We start from the raw sequence: 24,234 nt of genomic DNA on the forward strand, positions 1-24,234 counted from the left end.
GTAATTTTCCTCCACAGTTGCATAATGCTACACTGATTTGTACCCTGTATTCTATGCAGCTGGTACAGTCCCAGTCTGCTTTTCTAAAGAATAAGGCATCCCATTTAATCATCACAGATGGTCATGAAAATTGTAACAAAAAAAAGTAAAAATAAAATGCAATGTTTTATGTCTGTAAGACACAGTCCCTGCCACTTACTCTCAGTGAAATGCCTGGCATGGTTGTTGAGACTAGAGTGGGGTCAATATTAGTAGTAGTAGTAGTTCCTGGTTGTGTTCTGTTAGGTCAGTTTCCCGCCCGTCACCTTCCCTGAGAGCAAGAACAGCATGAGGACAACAAGAGCCAATGTTGAGATAGCAGCCACTCTCGACCCCTCAGGACAAACAAAGAAAAAGGAAAAAAAAAGCAAGAAAAAGTTGTTCCCCCCACTGAAATGCATTACATAGCTAAAATGGTGTTTGTGTGTTCACGTCAGGGGGTATCACCTGCTACCCAGACAATCAGAAGTAAAACCGAAGAATGTTTCTGTTAACACCAAGAGACGGCAACACGAGAAACACTATCTCTGAAAAAAAAAGTAGACAGAGCCATACACCACAGGGGCTGTAATACCAGGGACAAAGATGCACAAACAAAGGCACTCAATAGAAACTCAATCACTGGTTATTTTGTTGTGCTGTTGCCTTCGGAAGGCAAGGTGAGGTGTCAGGTGTGTAAGTTAGCTACGGGGGGAAAGGGGAAAGTCATTGCACAGGCTGACAACTACATTACGGGGGTTTCGCTACGTATCAAGTTCAAAATGTGACCCACTTCTGCCAAGGATGCGGCCAGATCATAGGTGTACATACAGTATAGATGGTTATTTTTTTGATTGTGTGATATGTTGCCAAGGTTAGTTACAAAGTGTCACGAAGAAGAGAGTCAGCACTGAACAAGATCACTGCCTGTGGTCTGTCGGTGAGGGTAGCAGAGGCAGCAGCGGCTCACTTGGAGACAGTGCTTGGAGGTCCCGTGGGAACAGACGAGAGAGAACAAGATGAGTGCACCATCTTGTGACTGTTCCAGAATGTGCAATGGTTCAAACACGGAACCTTCCTTCCTTTTGCCAAATTCCCAGCAGCATTGGCTGAATAAAATATTCCAAAATGCTCATTTATTTTGGAAGAAGAAGAAAAAAAAACATTGCAGTGAAATTATTTATTAAATTAAGTATGAAAACATGTAACTCCTCCAATGGGTTACCTTAGATTAGGCCGTCTCTCAACAGCTTTGTCTACAAAACAACAACAAAAAATATATAAATCCCCCTCAAAAGTGCGGTCCAATAGCACACATGGACCGAGACACACCCGGTAATGTGTAATGTGGACGCAGCACAGCAGCATCAGAAGGGTAAACTGATGAGAGACTCCAGCACCTGCTGACATGTTCAGGCCTCAGTGCTGAGGTGTTCAGGGATGGTTGCCGTGGTGTTCAGGAGTCGGCGTTGGGCCTCCTCTCGGAGGGGAGAGAGGTGTGGAGTCCGCTGAGCTTGCGCTGGAGCTCGGCCTTGGTGAGGTCGGCTGAAAGGCTCTGTGCCATGCGCTCGGTGGTGCGCTTCATACTGCGCGCTGCCTCGATGGCTTTGTCCAGCGTCCTGCTGATGTCCTCCTCCTGAGGAAGGGAGTCGGAGGAGGAGAAGGAGGAGGAGGAAGAGGGTGAAACAAGAGGAGAATTAAGATGATTAAGAGGATGGGAAGGGAGAAGAGGAAGGGTAAAGGATGAACATCACATATGCCACCTTGCTGATCTTGTCTTGGCAACTCACACATGAACTTGTGTCGTGCAATATGCAACTTTGTGTGTGAGGACAGTATGTTTGTTTTATGTATTATAATTTAATGTAAGTGTATATTTTTGTATGTCAAATTTGGACCTTGAATCTGTTTAAGAAACTGTATGTATGATATGTGAAAGAGCATAATGTACATGACTGTTGTTCCTATTGACTAGAGTATTTGAACAATGCAAGCTTAGTGTTACACTGTTACAGCATTGCCCCGCTCCCATTACTACTGCTGCTGATAACAGGTTTACTCACCTTTTTTACTTTATTTATGGGTGGTATTTTCATGACCTGCCTAATGTAAAACCAGCAGGGGGTGTGTGGATTACAATTGACGACGGCTGTTTATTGGGCGTTACAAATGTGTATCATTTTCTATTTTCTATTCAAACAATCTGCAGTCATCGACTTTCCACGCTTGCCTGGTTAACACCAGACGTAATCACAAGTGAGATCGAATCGATTGTGTAGAACTAAAGGCAGTATGGGAGTTCCCAGGCTATTTCCACGCCTCCTTGTTCTCCGATTGGAGACCATGTTCGGGAACCCTCGATGAGGGATAGATTCCACGCTGTCTTTCAGATCCGAATGGTTGTGCATGTACTGTATGTACGTAGGTAGTTGTAAGAACACGTTTGAGAAGTACTCACCTTGCTAGTTCTGTGTTTTGTTCTTGAGCCTCTTGGCCTGGGAGAGGAGAGCGATGACCGTGGGAGGTAGCCATTGCTTGGCAAGAGGGCTGAGTCTGACTGGGTAGAGCGCCGCCTCTGGTAAGGAGTGGAACTGGACTGGCCTTCCAGCACCTTGAAGCTGGAATAAAGTAACACACAGATCACAGTGTATCTTTAACATGCCATGGAGCTGTATATTTTATCATCAGTAGCCTTGCAGCTTCCTCAATGACTGTGTATTTTAGGACTCATTTCAAGTTTGAACCAAGTTAGAAATGTAAGGTAAGGCTATCTTTTTAAAGCGGAATTCAATGTGGATTACATGCAAACAAACAAACGAGCAAAAAAGGCAAATCAGCCCAGTATATCCGTCAAGTCAGAGAAGCAAAAGTCTTGTACCTTGCGGGCAGGCTGCATGAGGAGTCGTAGTTGAGCTGTGGAGAGGGCCTGCTGAGAGGCTGCCTTGACAAGGCCAGATCCCGATTCCTAGCATACACATCCTTCACCCCTTCATCTGTGAGACAAGTATATTAGGGATCAGTGACGTTTCACCAGTAGCACACCGCAGGATATCGCAACGCCATTGTATGGATTTTGTTTTGTTTGTTTTTAGTGGGCTATCTAAGGTGCTGTTTCCTGTGCTGTGCCTGCTATTTTAAAGCCTGCTATTTTTTTTCTCCTGTTTAGGTGTAAACGCAACATGCGGATAAAAATAAATACTCCATTGTAACAAATGCATTTTAGCCCCCTAAATAGGATATTTTTAAAGCCTGCTTTTTTATATCTGGATTTAAAAAATCTGCTACATGGAAACGGAAGGCAAAAACCAATGTAACCAGGAGAAAAAATATCCACATTTAAAAATATCCTGCTATGTGGAAACAGCTCCTTAGAAGCAGATTTCAGCATATCGACTACCACCAATTACCGGTACTAATTAATTTATGGCATTAAATGCTGTTGCGCCTGACCCATATTTGAAGGTTTCCCACCCCTGACCTAAATGATTGTTGGTGATTTGGCGTAGCAGCATTCAATGAGTCAATGGTGAGACTACCTGGCTGCAGGTAGCTGGGGCAATGGTCCTGCCTCAGGCTGGCGTCCCTGGTGGAGCTGGAGAGGGGCAGGTCTGGGGACCACTGCCTGTCCCCCGACACTGGAAGGAACCAGAGACAACTTATATGACAAAGGGACAGCTTAGGTCAAACTTAGGAACTTATAATGACAACATAGCTTAAAGCTACATATTTCTATGTAAACACAATGTAACTTAAATAAAATGTAAATACAAAACACAACATATAAATATGTAATATGTAAATTCATAATAAATAAATATTTATAAACTTTTGTATTTTACTTGTTTTACTTTTGTTTAAACTCAGTTCATTGGTTCTTGATTGTTTTGCATTGATATTAAACTCACACTGTTAACATAGTTATTACAATAGCTATCTAAATCTTTCAGACAAGTCTGGGAGAAGGCAGCATGTTAGAGAGAGAGGGGGGGAGAGGGAGAGATGGAGACAGGGACAGAGAGAGGGAGAGAGAGAGAGAGAGAGAGAGAGAGAGAGAGAGAGAGAGCCAGAGCGAAAGACAAGAGACAGAGAGAGCCAGAGCGAAAGACAGAGACAGAGAGAGAGGGAAAGAGAGAGATGGAGACAGGGCTGGAGAGAGGGAGAGAGAGAGAGACCCCCAGTCTGACCAGTGGGCGAGCTGATCTGGGATTTCCTCTGTGGGCTCAGGAAGCCTGACGTGCTGCTGAGTGACTTCTGCAGGCTCCCACTGAGCTCGGAGCTCCGGCTGTCTGCACATGGGGCCCCACAGACAACACACACACACACACGCACACACACACACACACACACACACACACACACACACACACACACACACACACACACACACACACACACACACACACACACACACACAGCTTCTGTTACAACATTCACACGCACAATGCTTTAGACATGGTCTCTCCTTGTCTTCATGTTCCGTACAGCAGCCTTTCAATTAGGTTACATAAGGAGCCCTGTTTTAGCTTTTAGCATTCCTCTGTAATAGGTGATTTCCCCATGTCCCCAGCATCGAAAATGAACAGAGCGATAGCCATTCAGCTCAGAAAGAGGGAACTTTACAGGGTTTGCCACTGCCACTTGGAGTAGATTAATTTTCAAAGATGTGCCATCACACTAGCCTGGGAACTCCCATACTGCCTTTAGTTCTACACAATCGTTTCGATCTGAAAGACAGTCTGGGGAGGATGACTCATAACGTACAAGATCATGGGATCTGTGTCATAATGGCCAAGCATTCCGACCTTAACAGTTTCTCTGCCCAATCAGAGAGCAGGGCAGTGTGTCATAATAGCCAAGTATTCCGGTCCCATACGGAATTTACATAGGCAACTCCCCAGACCTAATCTCACTTGTGATTAGGTCTGGTGTTAACCAGGCAACCATCACACCATGTGTGATTCGAATGTTTGGACAATGAAAGATCTAAAGAATTTTGGAATTCTAGAATGAATGTTGCATTGTTGTAGTGTTCTTTTTATAGAATGTTTGTTTCATAGAATGTTTATTATGTTTTTTGAATGTTTAAAATTCCGCTCACAAGGTTAAAATAGTATAAAGCCGAACAGCAAGACAGCAAGCTATTTGTGTACACATTTTAATATATTTTGAATTTAATGGAATCTAGTTATGATCCTCTAGCCTGATTATCATCGACGTTCAAATCTCTTCAAGACTTGGTCTGACCAAGAGCATAACAATTAACATATCTCAAACGGCATGGTTGACCCGTCTCCCTTGGTTTGCTTATGGTTGTTTGCTTCCCGAGAAAGTTAAAGGAGTTCCCGTATTTGCGGGAACTCAGAAAGTTCTTGCATTGCTCTTGACCTGACTAGTTGCAACGCCAAAGGTGCTGCGTCACTAGGAGGGCGCGGCCTGGCTAATGATCCTCTACCTTTGCTCTTACTTCGGTCCATATCGGAGGAGATCCAGTCATCCACTTTGAGGCCGCCAGGGTTGGATTTCGTGCCCCTGAATAAAAACACAAAACACACAACATCCCTGATGTCCTCTGCATATAACTATTAACCAACCTCACCACCAGTTTCTACAGTACCGGTAGCTGTCTTTGTGGAGTTGGTCTGAATCACATTGCTGTGGTGCTATGTACCAGTAACAATACCAATAGCAAAAGTATGTGTATAGCACATTATCATACATAATTGCCATTCAATGTGCTTGAGAAGGAAAAAGAAGAAAAATATTACAGATACTATTATCAAAAGAGTAGAAGAGGAATACACTTTATCAAAGGTAGATGAGAATAAGGCTGTTTTTAATTTCTTTTTCAAAACATACTAGTGTTGGGGCAGTTCTAATTTCAACAGACAGCTGGTTTCACCATACTGTGGCAGTGTAATAGTGTCTAAATGCCATTTCCGCAGTACCTGCTGGAGCTGGGTCGGTGCTGTGCTTTGGGCCGGGTCCTGCTCCTCCTCTCCTGCTTGGGCCGTGAGCTGGGCTGGGGGTAGTGGGGCAGGTGGGAGAGGCGCTCCTCCAGAGCTCTTCTCAGGTGGGCCACCTCGCACTGCAGCGCCAGGAGGGCCTCACTGGAGCAGATGAGATACATTACAGTACATTACCGTACATTACACTTAGCTGATGCTTTTATCCAAAGCAACTTGCCGTTCTTTACAGGGTATTGAATACAGTCCCTGGAGCAATATGGGGTTAGGTTCCTTGCTCAAGGGCACTTCTGGGGTGGGGGTTTCCACAGATGTAAAAGACAACGAAATTGTGTGTGGAGCATAACACTGAGTAGTACATTCCCATTTAAAGTGCAGCAAATAAAAGGCTTTTACTTAAAGTTAGATGACTTTACAGAGGTGAAATCAGTTGTGAAAGAGTTATTTGCCAATCAACAATCACGCACAAACAAAGAAAGTCCTTCCAAAAGCAAAACTCATTTGCTGCAAAACTATCCCTGACACATTATATTGCCTGCCAGTAGCTAAATGCCTGGTACTGTTTCGGGGCTGTCTGGCACCTCTTCTTCAGGCTGGTCCAATGCTACTCCAATGGATATCAGTTTTCAATCCAGCAAAAACTATGGCATCATCATTCAGGGATATTAAAGAACATCTAATGTGTTTGTTTAAAACTATTCTTTTCTTCTTCTACTTGGAACAACTTTGCCATGGTCTCCTCTACCTTCCTGATCCTGCTGTGTGATTGACCTGTCCTGTTGACCTGCAGCTCTTCAGGCTGACTCACCTGTGGCAGGTGCAGACGTGAGGCTGGGTTTCACTGGGCGGCAGGCTGTGTGTGCTCACCCTACTGGGCACACGTGAGAAGCTGGACGGGCGTCCTTCCCTGCTGAATGGCGAGAGCTGCTCAGGGCTGAAAGCGCCACCTGCTGGGAGAACAAAGTCATTGTATTATGTGCTTGACATACATAAACCCTTCAGGTGCAGCTCATTGAAAATAGATATTCTGGAAAAGGTATTATTTTCACACCTGCCAAGGAGGTAATGTTCTCGGTCGCGATGGAATGTCTGTCTGTTTGTTTGTCTGTCTGTCATCAGGATAACTCAAAAACTTATGAATGGATTTTGAGGACATTTTGTGGAATTGTTGGAAATGACAAAACGATCCGGATGCAGGATTTAAAAAATATATATTCTTCACTATTGCAGGATAGTGTAAATTGTTGTTTCTAACTCCACAAATAACAAGGCAGAAAGACTTGAAAAAATTAGGGTGTAACATAGTCAAATATTCTATCAAACAACTTCCTTGGCGGAGGTCTACACTCTCTGAGTGCATTTCTAGTTTTTCATTTTGATGCCATAAAAGCACACCCAACAATTTCCTGATGACATACAAGTGAACATACTCTTCAGTCTGCAATTTCTGTGATGATAATCCTTTTTTGTTTGCATATCAAGTGAAAAATACAACAAATCAACAAACTGTCATTTACAAGATTTAAAATGATTACATAAAAACATTTGTTTCCAGTGTATTGCTTCATCCTACATGCCCAAATCACACTGACAGGAGAGAAGGATGAAGCCTTAGAAATACTTGCACTGGCTTGTATGGCTTAGATCTGGATATCTAGTCCAATCTAATCCATATCAGTTTTCAAGCCAGCAAAAACTATGGCATCATCATTCAGGGTTGTTAAAGAACATTTAATGTGTTTGTTTAAATGGTCTCAGCTACCTTCCTGATCCTGCCGTGTGATTGACCTGTCCTGTTGACCGCCTCTCAGCCATTGGTCGCCAGCGGTGATGTGGAGCGGCTGAGGGCGGAGCAAGGTCGCTGAGGTTGCCATGGCTACGGTGGTTGTCAGGTGGGATGTGGACACTTCGCTGTCGGAGCCACTGGTGGTGAGGGGGCTACCTGTACCTGGGCCGGAGAGGAGCTGCAGCCTGCACAACATGCGAACAAAACCCCCCAAAAACAATCAATCAAAACAAAACAAAACAACAAAAAACAAATAAAGCAAATGCATAAACAAACAAACAAACAAAAAACAAACAAATACAAAAATCAGACAAAACAACTTGATGAGATTTTATCTAATGTCTGTGAGTGGACATGACAGCCAGATTCACTAATCACCTAGCAACGGGGACGCTGGCGAGTCTTGCGCCGCTCCGCCTAGGGTATTGTTTATTTTTATTAAGTTTTTAAGGAAGTGATAGATTTTACTCGTTCAATCATTCTTTTTTTATTTTTGACATATTTTTCTATTATAATCTGCAAGTTTTAGACGTTTTAACGTCTGCTCGTCATCTAAAAAAGGCTGCTCTGCTCTGTCGTGAGTTTTCCCAGATGTTGTCTCCGGTTTTACCCGGTTGAGCCTTTTACTTTTTTAACCAACCCTGGAACTTTAGAACCTGCTTTTATGACTGTCGCGGTTCACAATGCGGTTGGACAAGTACTTTATCTGGTCTTTACTCGCCTGGATTGTACTGTGCCTCCTCTACCATCCTGCTTCTGGTCTGCTCCAATACTCTGCTGCTGAGCTCCTTCGGTTACGTGGCTACCTGGCTGTCCCTCCACCTCCAACGCTACACCTGCATTCGGACATCGCCCTCCTGCCTCGACGGAGATACACACATCGGGGATCTCGTCGGACCTTCAACTTCGATGACTCCACAGCCATAAAATCCATCGGTCCACCACTCGTCGACCCCGCAGACTCGCCGGGCGTACTGTCAACCTCAATGTACTAGTCACACCGGCTAGGTCAACAGATAACGCCGCCGCATCAGTTAAACAGGACACCACAGTTAACTTCGGTCTGCTCAACATCCGCTCACTCACGAACAAAGGCCATCTCATTCGTGATCTCCTCACCGACCGTAAGTTTGACTTTCTGTGTTTAACTGAAACTTGGCAACAACCTGGCGATTTCTCGCAACTTAATGACTGTAATCCTGATGGCTGTGTTTACATCTCTCAACCCCGTGGCTCCGGTCGCTGTGGGGGTCTCGCGATAATTCACCGCGAGACTTGGAAAGTCCAGCCCTGTCTGTGCCCTCTTTCAGCTCACTGGAGTGGCATTGCCTGCAAACTGCCCGGACCCATCCCCACCATAATCGCTTCCCTTTACCGCCCTCCTAAGCCACACAAAGAATTTTTAAACGAATTAGGCTCTCTTTCACTCACCTCTCCACCCTCTCTCCTAATATAATTCTCCTTGGAGACTTCAATATCCATTTTGACAATTCCCATCATCCCTTACTTGTGACTTTTCTTCTTGCCTAGATAGTTTTGGTTTCCAGCAATTCATTGATTTCCCACCCATACTAAAGGACATTAACATTGGACTTAATCTGTTGCTCTGGTCTCTCCCCCTCCAACTGCTCAGCTGATGACCTCCACATATCTGACCACTTCCTTGTCTCCTTTAATGTCACTCTCCACCTCTCCATCATCANGACCCTCGCCTTATCTCGTTCCGTAATATTAAGGACATTAACATTGATTCCCTTTCTACCTCTATTGAAACCATTCTGATTTCTAATAATCTCTCCTCCCCTGATGAACTAGTCACTCTGTATAACAATGGTCTTCACAATGTCCTTAATTGTTTTGCTCCAGTTAAAACTCGGTCTGTCACCTTTTCTCAAACTGCCCCCTGGTACACCCCTCAACTCCGGACCATGAAATCCAAAGGCAGACAACTTGAGGCCTGGTGCAAGAAAAACTGGTCTCACTGTTCACAAAGAAATGTACCAAGCTCATATATCACTCTACAAGGACTGCATCTCTCAAACTAAGTCTGATTACTACTCCACTCTAATCTATGCCAATGAAGGCAACTCCAAAACCCTGTTCTCTGTGCTTAACAACATCCTTAAACCACCTCTCCCTGCTCATATGTACTCAGTTGAGACTTGCAATTCATTACTGGACTTTTTTAATGAAAAAATCCATAAGATCCACCAACATCTGATCTGCAACCCATCTTTTCCCTCCCCCGCTGATCTCTTCCCCCTTCACCAGTTATTTTCTAGTTTTCATCTCCCGGACTCCTCTGAAATATCTGACCTCATCTTCAAATCCACGCCCTCCACCTGTCAGCTTGATCCCCTCCCCACAACCCTTGTCAAATCCTGCCTCCCCTCTCTCCTCCCATTCATCTCTGCCATCATCCACTCCTCACTCTCCACTGGTACTGTACCCTCTCTGTTCAAAGTTGCTGCTGTTACCCCTATACTAAAAAAACCTGGCTCTGATCCCTCTGACTACAACAACCTCCGCCCAATCTCCAACCTTCCGTTCATCTCCAAAATTCTAGAAAAAATTGTAGCTTCTCAACTCCATTCCCATCTAACTCTTAACTCCCTCTATGAGCACTTCCAGTCTGGTTTTCGACATAGCACAGAAACAGCCCTAGTTAAAATCACTAATGACCTGCTCATGGCTGCTGACTCTGGCCTACTCTCTATTGTCATTCTCCTTGACCTCAGTGCAGCCTTTGACACCATCTCGCATTCCATCCTTCTCCACAGACTCTCCTCAATTGGCATAAGTAAACACACCCTTGACTGGTTCCATTCTTATCTCTCTGGCCGTTCTCAATTTATTCAAATGAAGTCTTTTAAATCCAAGCCCTCCCCTGTCACCTCTGGTGTGCCTCAAGGTTTCTGTTCTGGGGCCCCTCCTCTTCATCACCTACATCCTTCCCCTTGGTAATATCTTCCGCAAATTCAATATTAATTTCCATTGCTTATGCTGATGACACCCAGCTCTATCTATCTGGCAAAACCCTTCTGACACTCTCCCTCCCCCCTCCCTCACTACCTGTCTTTCTGAAATCAAATCCTGGTTCACCTCCAATTTTTTTGAAACTGAATTCGAACAAAACTGAAGTCCTACTTATAGGCACCAAATCCACCTTATCCAAAGCAAATAGTTTCTCCTTCTCAATTGATAGCTCTCCTGTCTCCCCCTCCCTCAAGTTAAGAGTTTGGGTGTCATGCTTGATGGCTCTCTATCCTTCCTCTCCCACATTAACAACATCACACGGTCTGCTTATTTCCACCTACGCAACATTAACCGTCTCCGCCCCTCTCTCACCTCCCATTCTACCTCCATTCTTGTACACAGTCTTGTCACCTCTCGCATTGATTACTGTAATTCTCTCCTCTTTGGTCTCCCTCAAAAATCTCTCCACAAGCTCCAACTGGTCCAGAACTCAGCTGCCCGCATCATAACTAAAACCCCTTCCTGTCACCATATTACCCCTGCACTCCAACATCTCCACTGGCTCCCTATCAAATTTAGAATTCACTTTAAAATACTTCTCCACACCTTCAAAGCTATCCACAATCTTGCCCCTCCTTATCTATCTAATCTCATTCATATTGCTATTCCCTCCCGCCCCCTCCGTTCCTCTTCCTCCATTCTCCTCTCTGTCCCTTCTGCCCGTCTCAGCACCATGGGGAACAGAGCTTTCAGTTGCTCTGCACCTCAGTTGTGGAATGCGCTTCCCCCTGACATCCGCAACATTGAGTCTTTACCCCTGTTCAAATCAAGACTTAAAACTCATCTATTTCAATTAGCCTATTCTTTATGATTCTTTAACTGTATTTTGTTTTATTTTTTTTAATTTATTTTCTATATATTTATTTTTTGTTTACAATCTGTTTATCTGTCTTGTTTTATTTTGCCTCTCTCTGTACAGTGTCCTTGAGTTTTTTGAAAGGCGCTTTTAAATAAAATGAATTATTATTATTATTATATAAATAACACAGTGATTTCAATGAGCATTGACAACACGGATCCGGCGGTATACCAAGAAGCTGGTTCAGTAGTAAACTAGGTTAAGGTAAATCATCTAATAGAAGAGCCTGGAGTTCTCATTTCAATGATGCCTGCAGGTATATCTATTAGCAGTTTTACCACTTCCTGTCGGTTAACTAAGCTTGGTTTATCACTTAACCATGTTAGTAATTTAACGCCCTAATTGTAAGATGGAAGTCTAGGACACCAGTAGTGGCTCTGTGAGCTTGCTGAACTCTCAGCGTGGCCAGGTTCCTACATTTGTCATGATTTGTCCCCTTGTCTTGAGCTGTCCATCAGTACGGGTGGTAATACCCTATCATTACCTGCGCTGTCAGAGACAGCCACTGGCGGCAGAATGGGCACAGGTAAACAAAAGGCCTGTTGTGACTCTTAACCAGAGAGGGAGCCAGGCACGTGGGCATCCCCTTCTGTGATGTTGTATTTGTGTGTGATAAGGAAGAAAGAGAGAGGGAGAGAGAGAGAGAGAGAGAGAGAGAGTGCGCATGCGTGCTTATGCGTGTGCCCGCGCATGTGAACTATTGTGTCAGTAGGAGTTGACCTGAACAAAGCAAGGTTATTTGCTGATGTTTTCCTGTGTTGTTGAGGTAATATCTGTTAGTATGCTCGACCGTGTGTGTAATATGACCATGTGTGTGGTTGTTGTTGGTGGTGCTGTTTGTGTGTGTGTGTGTGTGTGTGTGTGTGTGTGTGTGTGTGTGTGTGTGTGTGTGTGTGTGTGTGTGTGTGTGTGTGTGTGTGTGTGTGTGTGTGTGTGTGTGTACCTCTCTGTGTGTGACTGTGGTTGGGACTGTCCTGAAGCTGACCTGCTCCGGTCAGTGCTTCCCAGTCCACTGTCTATCTCAGGGCTTCTAGTCTTCTGAACATACGCAAGAAATACAGGTATTCAAATTAGTATACATACAGTAAAAACATGACCACACACACACAGAGACAAAGACACAGACTAGATTAGATTAGAACACACACACACACACACACACACACACACACACACACACACACACACACACACACACACACACACACACACACACACACACACACACACACACACACACACACACAGTATGCATGCATTATCTGTATACTACTACTGCCGATGAGAAGTCACATACTGTTAACATGGTAAATAATCTCTATATATGCTATAAGTCATAAAACATCCTGACAGAGCCACGTTAAAAAAATATGAAACGACGAGATTCTGACACACCATTACGACAGAATCCCACACAATTTCTTGTTTGTTTCCACCTATCTGTCAGTGTGCATGTGGTATCTCTATAGTGCCCTATAATGCCTTGAACTAATAGCCATGCTTATGTAACTGCCCGAGTTGAACAACACACACACTGAGGTGTACATTACCTGTACAGAACACAGGCCGTGGTCCAGGGGGTCTCCAGCGCTCTCATTTGAGGAGGAGAGAGCTCCCCCTAGTGGCCTGCCACTGAACGTGCACACAGTTTTCACTGGATTCCTCCAACCAGGGCTGGATAAGGATGGAACAGAAATGCTGCATGAGGTACCTGCAAATGGCACTAACTGCTATCTAGTAAACAGCTATAAAACAAGATCCATGAATGAATGCATTAAAGCTTTTTTGTTGCACACAACAATCCACACAATCAGACAAAGCTTAACCCATTAAGACACGGCGTTATAAACTTGCTGTTACCAGAATGGCACTGACCAAGTTGTAGTGCATTACTAAAGGCCCTGTGTTAAGTCATAGTAGTGCAGTACCATGGTAGTGAACTTGGAGGTATGACGTGCATTATGGGGCTAGTAGAGAGTTTCATCATATTACCCGGTATTTCTACTACAAAATGTCTCTGTATGTAACATTATGTTTTGTAGTATGCAGGATTAGTCCCCCTCATCTGATTACAGAATCCAGAGGGTAAACTATGTTTCACTACAGACAGACAGTAACTTTTGGTTGCAGGAACATGTCCTTTTTTCTCCATGAACATGCCAACATGTATATTTCCGCTGTCTGCATATCAGTAGCATTCCCACTAATGACAAGTTGTGTAGAAACATGCCAAAGTACTGAAAAAGAAAACGGTCATGGTCTCTCTGGAAAAGGTGCAAGAGTGTAATTGGACTGTAAGGCTGATTGTAAGTTTAGAGTGAGGAGTCTGCACACTCAAAATCCTTTTTTTCCTTTGATTTTTTTTCTTTCATAGCAGGATCACATTTTGACCATTGTCATTAAGCGTCCTCACTCTTACTTACTTTTTTTTTAAAGCACGCAAGAGGCACACACTCTATCTCTCACCTGCCAGTGTCCCACAGCCTGTCCTTGGCCTCAGAGCTCAAAGAAGATGCCAGCACCGGGATGCAGGTGTCCTCATCCTCAGCTGGAGCACGCTGCCTCTCCTCCTCCTCATCTTCCTCACCCGCACTGGAGGCATGTGTGGTCTCTGGCCTCTCCAAGGACGTGTCGGAGTACCTGAGCAAAGCGCAGGCGGGAGGAAAACAGAGAAACGAAAGCTGCTTGGTCGGTACACGGGTCGCTCTCGTCACGGGTGAAACCCACACTGTCCCCAGCCCCGTCGTCCCGGTAACCCTATCACCCCAATGGGAAGATGTGCCGCGTGCCGCCTAAACAGGCCAGCGGTTCTCGACTTACAGCGGGCCGCCATAAACAACTTTACAGGGCCGCATCTGATAGGCCCCGCTGTTGCGCTCCAGTGACTCAACACAGAACAAGACTTTCTCATGTTTAGCCAACCCCATTCTTCTTTTCATACTTTTTTCCATTATTTGAATAAGTGTCCTCCTGCGACAAGGGGAATAGTAGCTGACAGTTCACCAAGGCCTCTAGCAGAGAGAGCTAACTTTGTTTTTTGAAAAAAAGTTATGCAAGTCTGGACAGCAAATTGCAGTAAAGCTTTCAGGATAAGGCATAAAGTAGTTTGTCAGTTCACTGAGCTGCAGAAAGCCAGTGGTTCCCAAACTGGGGGTCGAGATTCCTAAGGGGGTCGCGGACAGAAGGGACTGTTTGCATAAAACCTTGGATATATGCTTTTATAATCTTTCCATACATTGTTAATAACAATATTCACTTCAATGGGTGATACATGTATTTACCTTTCCTGTGATTTACATTAGTTTAACAAAAATATGTGTTTGCGTTTGGAAAATGGGAGGTGGAGGGTTGCGAAAATATTCTTAGGACCGTCCAGAAAATGTTTGGGAACCACTGCAGAAAGGACCATAGTATTCACTTTAAAAGGGTATACCACTATTTTGGTGCTGAATACTGTTAAAATCGTTGCCCTGTGTTGGTAAAGTCTCTTATTTTTCATGTTAGGCGTTAGTCTTGTAAGTATGTAAGCTAGTGAGAGTCAATGGATCACACATGCTACAGTGATCCATTGACTTTCACTAGCTTAGCTACATTTGTCTTTAATATGTCTTAAAGCAAGACAACGCCTAACATGAAAAATACTGTAAGACACTTTACCACTCTGATCTAAAGCCCATCTCCTTCACCATGAGGCCACAGCTGCCCCCAGGTGTCCACATATTGTAAGTGTTTACATATTGTAAGTGTGTGCTTACTGCAGACTGATGCTGTGATCCCCGGTGTGATCCACCGTGTAGTCCGTCTCTGTTTGCCCTCCACTGCCTTCCTCTTCCTCCAGTCGTCCATCAGCACTCATGGAAAAACCTGGCATCAGATCCTGAAACACGACACCGTCAGGATAGGGCAAGAGGCTCACTGTAGCCTCAAACCTCACAAAACACCTGCTACCCTGTCTGTCTTGCCACCTCACACACAATCATGGATTTTTTTTTTGGCAAGGCAAACAAACACCCCCTGCATGAAGTACATTCATTGATTTGTGTGAATGATGGAGTGACCATTAGTGATGTTAGAAAGGGTTAGTGACGGTGCCAGGGAAACAGAAAAACAGGGTGCATTCCAATATGCAGACTCCCGTCCTCCACTTCTGCTTGTGGCCTTAATGTTTTGCTGACGCCCCACCTCCGTGGAGAAAACCGTAAAGTTTCCCTGCTGTCAGCCTAGCCACAACAACTTTTGGGGGACTGTTCTTCATTCATCATCCTGATATTTCAAATGAGAAGATGACATTAGAATTGCGCTTTCAAGATATTGAATTAAGTTTCTGTCGTCATCTGTGACATCATCACAAAGTCACAAGCAGGCAAGTGAGCAAGGGAGTACGGGAGTCCGCATATTGGGATGCACTCATACAGTAGATGTCTATAGTATATAGCAGGGGAGGTCAAGACAGGAACAGAGTGGAGAAGGCAGGAAGCCTGTGGAGGTTTACCTCAGGCAGTGGTGGCTGTGGGGAGAGGCGGTGGTGCTGGTGCTGGTGCTGGTGGTGGTGGGGTGGAGGCACAGGGGTGGAGGTGGAGAGCGGAGGGGAGAAGCTCTGACAGACGTTTGCGTCTATCTGCTCCTTAACATCCTCCAGAAGCATGCCTATCCTGAATATCTCTCCCTCCACCTGTCTAACGACACAGTCATGCACACAGGGGTGTCGTTCAAGGGGGGGTAAAGTGTGACTGAGTCACCAGGGCCACATGAATATAGGGGGCCCACAAACAGTCCGATTTATGAAAATACATGGCTGGGGGGGCACTGGGGGCACATCACAGCTAAGCTCCTCACCCAACCATGTAACTATGTGACTGCGACGTTATCAGACTCTTAACTTCTCACTGTGCGTGTAGCTGAAGGTAGTGCAGGATTTTTAAACAATTGGCAGGGAATTTGTTACATGACTTATTATTTCACTCAAGTTCATTAATCGGCTGTGTGCGGTGTTGATATTAGTGATTAGTGACTGGTTAGAGAGAAAATGTGTACATAAACACAGTAGCTGTGGAAGATGTGATCTTATTAAATTCTTACCTGTCAGGATCAAAGTGACCTGTGTTTTTGGCAATGCCCATGTAGTTTTGCCTCTCCAAAGCCCTGTGTTCCTCCTTCTTAGCCATATAGTTCCTCTCTAGTTGATCCTGAGCATCCATCATTCCTTTGAAGACCTGAATAAAAGACAGTGGCTACGTTTAGTCATTAGATCACTCAGAGTTTCCTCTTCTTTTATTTCTTTCATTCATCCATTGCAGGGATAGGCAGACGGTTTGGCAACAACAAGAGCCTTCATCAGTGTAAATTTAGTGCAATCTATTCCCAACATTGTCTGACTATGTCAGAGATGCACCAACAAAAAGGGAGAGAGCGCCGTGTGTGGAAAATAGGTTTATTCCTTATGAAAGCAAAAAAGAAATATCTGTGATTTATTTGGTGGAAAAATCGGCACTACTTTTCGACTAAACACACAGTCTTTGGCATTTCTTTTTTACTGTTAGTAGAGTAGAGATGTGAGGTAGGCTACTGTGGAACAGAATTAAAATAATCAATAAAGACATGACCAAAAAATGGCAAAAGAAGAAAAGAAGAAACTAACATGATGCACTCACCATTTGCTGTTCCTCAACATTTGTGCACATTGCGCTAACTCCGTTTTTGAATTCTGCAACCTTTGAAAAGATTGAAAATGTAATGCTTATATACAGAAAACAACCAAAAAGGCTTACTACTTTTACATGAATGTAAATACATAATATGTTGAGGAACCTGCTTTACCTTCTGCCCAAACTGACAAACAATTTCCATTAGATCACAAGTCATCTTGTCCCCTTCACTTTGTTCCTTGGTTTTGTCAAGGGGAGGTGCTGTGGTGGGCTCAGGGGCTTTGGCCAAGTCCTCATCTGGCCCTAAGATAACCACACACACATGCGCACGCACACACACACGCACACGCACACGCACACACACACACACACACACACACACACACACACACACACACACACACACACACACACACACACAGAGTGTTTCCAGCTGTGGTGGGTGGGTGTCGGTGTCATGATGTCATGATCGGTAACATACACACAATTCAGGCAATGCAGATAAAATAAAACACACTAATCCTGAGTTTTGCTACTAATGACCCAGTGTTGACCACAGTGCCTAAACGTTTCCATATTGCCGCACTTTTGAAAGTTAAATAAATTAACGCATGAAATCAATCAAGTACGGCCAAGTATGGTTTGGAATAGCACACAGTCACACACACACAGTCACACACACACACACACACACACACACACACACACACACACACACACACACACACACACACACACACACACACACACACACACACACACACACACACACACACACACACACACACACACAGTGTTTCCAGCTGTGGTGGGTGGGTGTCGGTGTCATGATGTCATGATCGGTACCCAGGCTGTGTAATGCTACCTTCATTTTCTCCGAAAGAACCCTGGCACTGACGACAATTCTGGTTTCTGGTTGAACCCGCGCTAGTGGCTCTACCTTTGAACAATGTGCCAGAGCCAATCACTGTGCCACGAGCCTATTGCAGTTGTTGTTATTATTTGTTGCTACAAACAGAGGGCTAAATTCAGTGAAATGAAATAGTCAGGGAATTGTTTGCTGATGTGTGTGTTTTATCTTGAACTACATTGTGATTATAATGCCAAACACATCATACAACAGTACATGTTGCCTTTGTGAAAAATGATTGTAAGGTACATATTGTGAAGTTACATAAAGTTTGTTGTTTCAACAGGAGCACATGCAGCAACCATGGCCATGGCGCAAATTGCATGAAATTACATGTACTCGGGTATATCGGGCTTTGCTCCTTCCGCGCCAGATCAACGTAAAAAAAACCCTGACCTGAAATTACGTCGCAGGCTATTTTTCCCCGAGTTTAAGGTCGGGATCTCGGGATTCACAGGCAAATGAAGGCGACTGTACTGTACTGTATGTACCCCGGTTACCCCAACACGCATCATTCTTGGTCGCATTGGGCACCACATGAGAGAAACACGAGTCATGCGGAAGAGGCGGTCCAGCTACATGCTCCGATAGCCTCCACAAGAGAGCTGCGGCGCTCCTCTCACGTTTCTGTTATGAAGGGTATATGGCCATGAATGTAACATGATGGAGCTCATGTCACCCGACACCTATAGCAGAGCAGATAAGGCCCATGATAGTTCACTTTGGTATGCAAGCATAAAAATTGGCACACGTGTTCTTCAGAATGCACTCTTTCAGCAGAGGGCGTTGTCCAAGCAAAAATCCAAGATGGCCGCCATTTTTTCAAGATGGCCACCTTCTCCAATTGAAAATAAGGCCAGAAATAGTTCACTTTGGTATGCAAGCATGGAAATTGGCACACATGTTCATTAGAATGCACTCTTTCAGTACAGGGTGTTGGCTGTGCAAAAATCCAAGATGGCCTTCATTTTTCAAGATGGCTACCATCTCCAGTTGTAAATAAGGGCAAAAAATAGTTCCCTTTGGTATGCAAGCATGGAAATTGGCACACATGTTCATTAGAATACACTCTATTGGCACAGGGCATTGGCGGCATAAAAATCCAAGATGGCCACCATTTTTCAAGATGGCCACCCGCTACACTTGTAAATAAGGCCAAGAATGGTTCACTTAATGATGCAAGAATGCGGTTAGGCACAAGTGTTCATTAGAATGCACTCTTTCACAAAAACATTGGCAAACACAAAAAAATCAAGATGGCTGCCATTTTTCAAGATGTCCACCCTCTCCTCTTGTAAATAAGCCTAAGAATACTTACCTCAATGATGCAGGAATGAAATATGGGGCAAATGTTCATAAGAATCCTCTCTTTCAAAACAGTGTGTTGGCCATGGAAAAAATCCATAGTGGCTGCCTCTTATTCAAGATGGCCACCCTTTTCATGCATATACTATACGGTGATGGCCTAGTTGACTTAATGATGCGAACATGACATTAGGCACAACATGTTTTTTTAGAATCCACTCTTTGAGTAACAGGGTGCTGGCCAAAGGAAAATGGAAAATGGATTCATTCCATCAATGATTCCTTATAGTTAACTGATTTGTAGTATCTATAATTACTTCATGAAAAACGAAAAGCATGATCGTATAAATCAAAGTTAAAAAAAATCGTGCAATAGCAAACTTTTTTGGCATGGCAAAAAACACTTGAAGTTATGCGAATCTTATCAGAAATATGTACAGGTGTAGAAGGATCAGACAGACTAAAATGAACATGTTAAACTTCATAAGGCAGGGTAAATCAAGTCAAGTTTATTGTCAATTTCTTTACATGCACTGGTCATACAAAGAATTTGAAATTGCGTTTCTTGCTCTCCCATGCAGACATAGACTAATCTAGGTAAGGACATAGACAGTATAGACATAGACAGTACTCATACATGGACATAGACAGTATGGACGTAGACATTGCTCATACAGACATTTAAAGTGCAAGACTGGACAACAGAAGACTTGTAGAGAACATACATTAAGAGGAGGTATTTGTTGTGCTTTTTTCTAAAAGTCTTTTATAGCGTTCTGACATAGTAATAGTAGCATTTGAAGAAATAAATAATTAAAAAAAAAGGTTTTTATTAAATACACCAGCAGCAGTATGTGTGTGTGTGTGTTTGTATGTGTTTTGTGTGCGTGTGTGCGTGTGTGTGTGTGTGTGTGTGTGTGTGTGTGTGTGTGTGTGTTTAGTGCAGGTAGAAAGTGCGTTGTGCGTCTGTGTGTGTGTACCTGTGTATGTGTGTGTGTGTGTGTGTGTGTGTGTGTGTATGTGTGTGAGTATGAGTTGTGTGTCAGTGTGTGTATGTTTGGGTTTAGTGCAGAAAGTGCAGTGTGCTTGTGTGTGTGTGTGTGTGTGTGTGTGTGTGTGTGTGTGTGTGTGTGTGTGTGTGTGTGTGTGTGTGTGTGTGTGTGTGTGTGCATGTGTATGTTTTGAGTTAGTGCAGGTTGAAAGTTCAGTCACAGATGTAGTAGTGCAGGTGGAATGTTCAGTCGCAGATATGGTGGTGGGGATGAGGGGGGGGAGCGTTGTCAGTGGCCTGGCTGGCTAGAGGCTGACAGTGAAGGGAGAGTGGGTTGAGTGTTCAGTATCTTGATTGCTTGATGCATCGTGCTGCTTGCAAGCCTGGTGGTAACGGGAACGGAGGCGCCTGTACCTCTTTCCAGAGGGCAGGAGGCTGAACAGTTTGTGTGCAGGGTGGCTTGTGTCTTTGATGATCATCAGTGCTTTTCGGGTGAGGCGTGCGGTGTAAATGTCCTGCAGGGAGGGGAGTGGTACTCCAATGATCTTCTTCGCTGTGTTCACAACACGCTGGAGTGTCTTCCTGTTTTTCTCCGTGCAGCTTCCTCCCCACACTGTGATGCAGCTGGACACGACGCTCTCTATGGTTCCTCTGTAGAATGTTGTCATGATGGAGGGTGTAGCACTTGCCTTCTTTAGTTTGCGCAAGGAGTAGAGACGCTGATGGGCCTTCTTCGCCAGTGATGTAGTGTTGGTGGTCCAAGAGAAGTCGTCGCTGATGTGCACTCCAAGGAACTTGGTGCTGCTCACTCTCTCCACAGCATCACCGTCGATGGTCAGTGGTGGCAGTTGTTTTTGGACCCTCTGAAAGTTGACAACAATCTCCTTAAATTACACCAAGCTAGCATTTGCACCTGTCTGAGATATTCTCAACTCTGCAATGGGATGTCCAGTTGCCCTGAAGACTTACCAGTTTTCAGCAATCTTCTGGATTTTAACTAGTCTTGGACATATCCACAGATAAATGCCAACATACCTCAGAATAGCCAACTTTCTCACCCCCAGACAAGTCAAGTGTATTGTAGTGACTGTCCTTTTAACTCTTTGCTGACCAGTTGAGGGAACCCACAGCTATTTCCTTTTGACCTTGCTACTACACCGTGTTTACAAAGGGAAAGCCATTGGAATCCAGGTATAATGCTATACTGGTAACACCACCTCCTACACCTCTCATTGAGTTGACTGTGGTCAAAAGGTTTGACCAGGAGAACTGTAATGGTTTTGAGAGTGTCCTGACCAAGTTAGAGCAGGTTTATTTTTTGGTTGTTCAGATGTCTACACCAAACTTGGTTACGTAAAGTTTACAATATAACATTTACTGAAGCACTTGGCTCGCCAAAAAAAACATCTTTCTGAATGAGATGCATATTCCCCAAGAGGAAGCCAATTGCCACATATGTGTCCATGCCATTGTGCCAATGGCAATTTCCCCCACTCAGCAAAGCATACATGTGCAGCAGCTGTGGCTGATGTGTGCTCAAAGCCAGAGCCTTTGATTGATTGACATTCACCACCTTAACAGGACTGCTGGCCTAGAGAAGGTCAAAGACATGTTGTTCTTTAATGCTTTCGCAAGTTGTGATGTGGTCTCAGTCTTCAAAACCACTGATGAAATTTTAAAAAGAAAAGGAGACCACAGTTTTACAGAGGCCACTCCAGTAACCATCTCTCCCCGAACATTGAGGAGGACGACATTAGGGTTCTGTAGAAAGTAGTGGTGTTCATGATTGGGAAGTTCAGTGCTGCAGATTGTATTGATGATACAAGACAAACATTTTGCCAGGCAAGGCAAGACTATATGAAGAAAATCCTCAAACAATAGTTGAACTGATACATCACACTAAAGATGCAACAAGTCAAGCAGGCTGGGTGTAGGTTAAGACAAGTCTGCCAGCCAGAAGTTACAAATCCAGCTGACTGAAGATGGGAGAAGGTTGATGAAGAATGGAGAAGGCAACCATTGCAAAGAGTTGTGAAGAGTTTGCTAAGTGTAGAAAGTGTGAATGCTAGAGGCTTGATCTTGCGTGCAAGGCCTAGTGAAATTGCAGATGTAAAGTGTAACTCTAGGACCTGCCTGGTCCTTTTATATTCCACCTGACAAGGTTTTGTCAAAAACAACCAACCTTTTTTAGATGTATGTATGTTTTTTCCATGGAAGTAACTGTACTTAAAAGCAGGCAACATTAGGAATTATTAGTTGAGATGATAGCCATCATGAAATATCTCAGCCATCTTGGATTTTCCTATGGTCAATGTCCTTATTTCAAAGAGTGGATTCTAATGAACATGTGTTCCAAATTTCATCCTTGCGTCTTTAACTGAACTATTATTGGCCTTACAATTTACAAGTGGAAAGTGAAGCCATCTTGAACAATGGTGGCCATCTTGGATTTCCCTTTGGCCAACACCTCTTTTTGAAAGAGTGGATTCCAATGAACATTTGTGCCAGATTTCATGCTCATATCGTTAAGCGAAGTATTCTTGGTCTTATTTACGTGGAAAGGGTGGCCATCTTGAAAATGGCGGCCATCTTGGATTTTACTGAAACCAATGCCTGTCTTTCAAAACATTGATCATAGTTGACATTTGTGCCAAATCTCAAACTCTCATCATTAAGTAAGCTATTCCTCTCCTTATTTGTAAGTGTAGAGGGTGGCCATCTTGAAAAATGGTGGCCATCTTGGATTTTTACGCCGCCAATTCCCTGTGCCAATAGAGTGTATTCTAATGAACATGTGTGCCAATTTTCATGCTTGCATACCTAAGGAAAGTATTTTTTGCCCTTATTTACAACTGGAGATGGTAGCCATCTTGAAAAATGGCGGCCATCTTGGATTTTTGCACAGCCAACACCCTTTACTGAAAGAGTGCATTCTAATGAACATGTGTGCCAATTTCCATGCTTGCATACCAAAGTGAACTATTTCTGACCTTATTTTCAATTGGAGAAGGTGGCCATCTTGAAAAAATGGCGGCCATCTTGGATTTTTGCTTGGACAACGCCCTCTGCTGAAAGAGTGCATTCTAAAGAACACGTGTGCCAATTTTCATGCTTGCATACCAAAGTGAACTATTATGGGGTATATGGGCAGTTAACTGCTCCACTATAGCCTTCCTCCTCGACACGGGTTCCATTTCCCTCCTGTCATTTGTTGTCAGGGACACCGGTACAGAATTTCATACAGCAGGGGTTTCCAAACTTTCAAACGACAAGACCCCCCATATACCGGTAGATTCCAGTCAAGGCCCCCCTAACATGAGTTGTGCCACACTATTTTTTCTGTGCACCTGGTTTTACAACTTCAAAGCCATTCAAGTACTACAGAAAGCATTATGCATAAGCATTGTAAAGAAGAAAATGATTCCCCACTGGGATAGTTTAGCCTATTTTTGGCTTACTTACGTTTTTCAATTTATTAAGCTATTCATCTAATTTTAGTATATTTTTCCTAGCAGCCTGCCGCGGCCCCCCTGGCATGCCCTTGTGGCCCCCCAGGGGTCCCCGGCCCCCACTTTGAAAACCACTGTCATACAGAATAGATGTGCCATGTAAGACAGAGGACAAGGACGGAGAGGGAGGGAATGGGGGGGGCAAGAGAGGGAAGGAGAAAGAGAGAGGGATGGTGCCATGCCTGTTAGAGGTGACTGGAGGAAAGAAAGGA

At 44.1% G+C, this 24,234-nt stretch overlaps 1 protein-coding gene across 1 annotated transcript in view; it reads right to left on the reverse strand.

Moving 5' to 3' along the window:
• The window catches only part of LOC134465974 (microtubule organization protein AKNA-like), a 28,797-nt gene continuing 4,563 nt past the window's right edge, over window positions 1–24,234 (reverse strand). Inside the window, exons 5-21 of the mRNA XM_063219872.1 lie at window positions 17,480–17,610; window positions 17,314–17,373; window positions 16,742–16,875; window positions 16,155–16,338; window positions 15,418–15,539; window positions 14,129–14,302; window positions 13,213–13,336; window positions 12,606–12,700; window positions 7,744–7,952; window positions 6,790–6,931; window positions 5,964–6,125; window positions 5,471–5,547; window positions 4,203–4,304; window positions 3,555–3,653; window positions 2,897–3,011; window positions 2,477–2,636; window positions 1–1,654 (exon numbers count right to left, since the gene is read on the reverse strand). Coding sequence (XP_063075942.1) covers window positions 1,475–1,654; window positions 2,477–2,636; window positions 2,897–3,011; window positions 3,555–3,653; window positions 4,203–4,304; window positions 5,471–5,547; window positions 5,964–6,125; window positions 6,790–6,931; window positions 7,744–7,952; window positions 12,606–12,700; window positions 13,213–13,336; window positions 14,129–14,302; window positions 15,418–15,539; window positions 16,155–16,338; window positions 16,742–16,875; window positions 17,314–17,373; window positions 17,480–17,610 — 2,270 coding nt within the window. The 3' untranslated portion in view covers window positions 1–1,474. The remainder of the gene's footprint in view (window positions 1,655–2,476; window positions 2,637–2,896; window positions 3,012–3,554; window positions 3,654–4,202; window positions 4,305–5,470; window positions 5,548–5,963; window positions 6,126–6,789; window positions 6,932–7,743; window positions 7,953–12,605; window positions 12,701–13,212; window positions 13,337–14,128; window positions 14,303–15,417; window positions 15,540–16,154; window positions 16,339–16,741; window positions 16,876–17,313; window positions 17,374–17,479; window positions 17,611–24,234) is intronic.

This window comes from Engraulis encrasicolus, chromosome 16 (assembly GCF_034702125.1).
Source record: "Engraulis encrasicolus isolate BLACKSEA-1 chromosome 16, IST_EnEncr_1.0, whole genome shotgun sequence".
Lineage (NCBI taxonomy): Eukaryota > Metazoa > Chordata > Actinopteri > Clupeiformes > Engraulidae > Engraulis > Engraulis encrasicolus.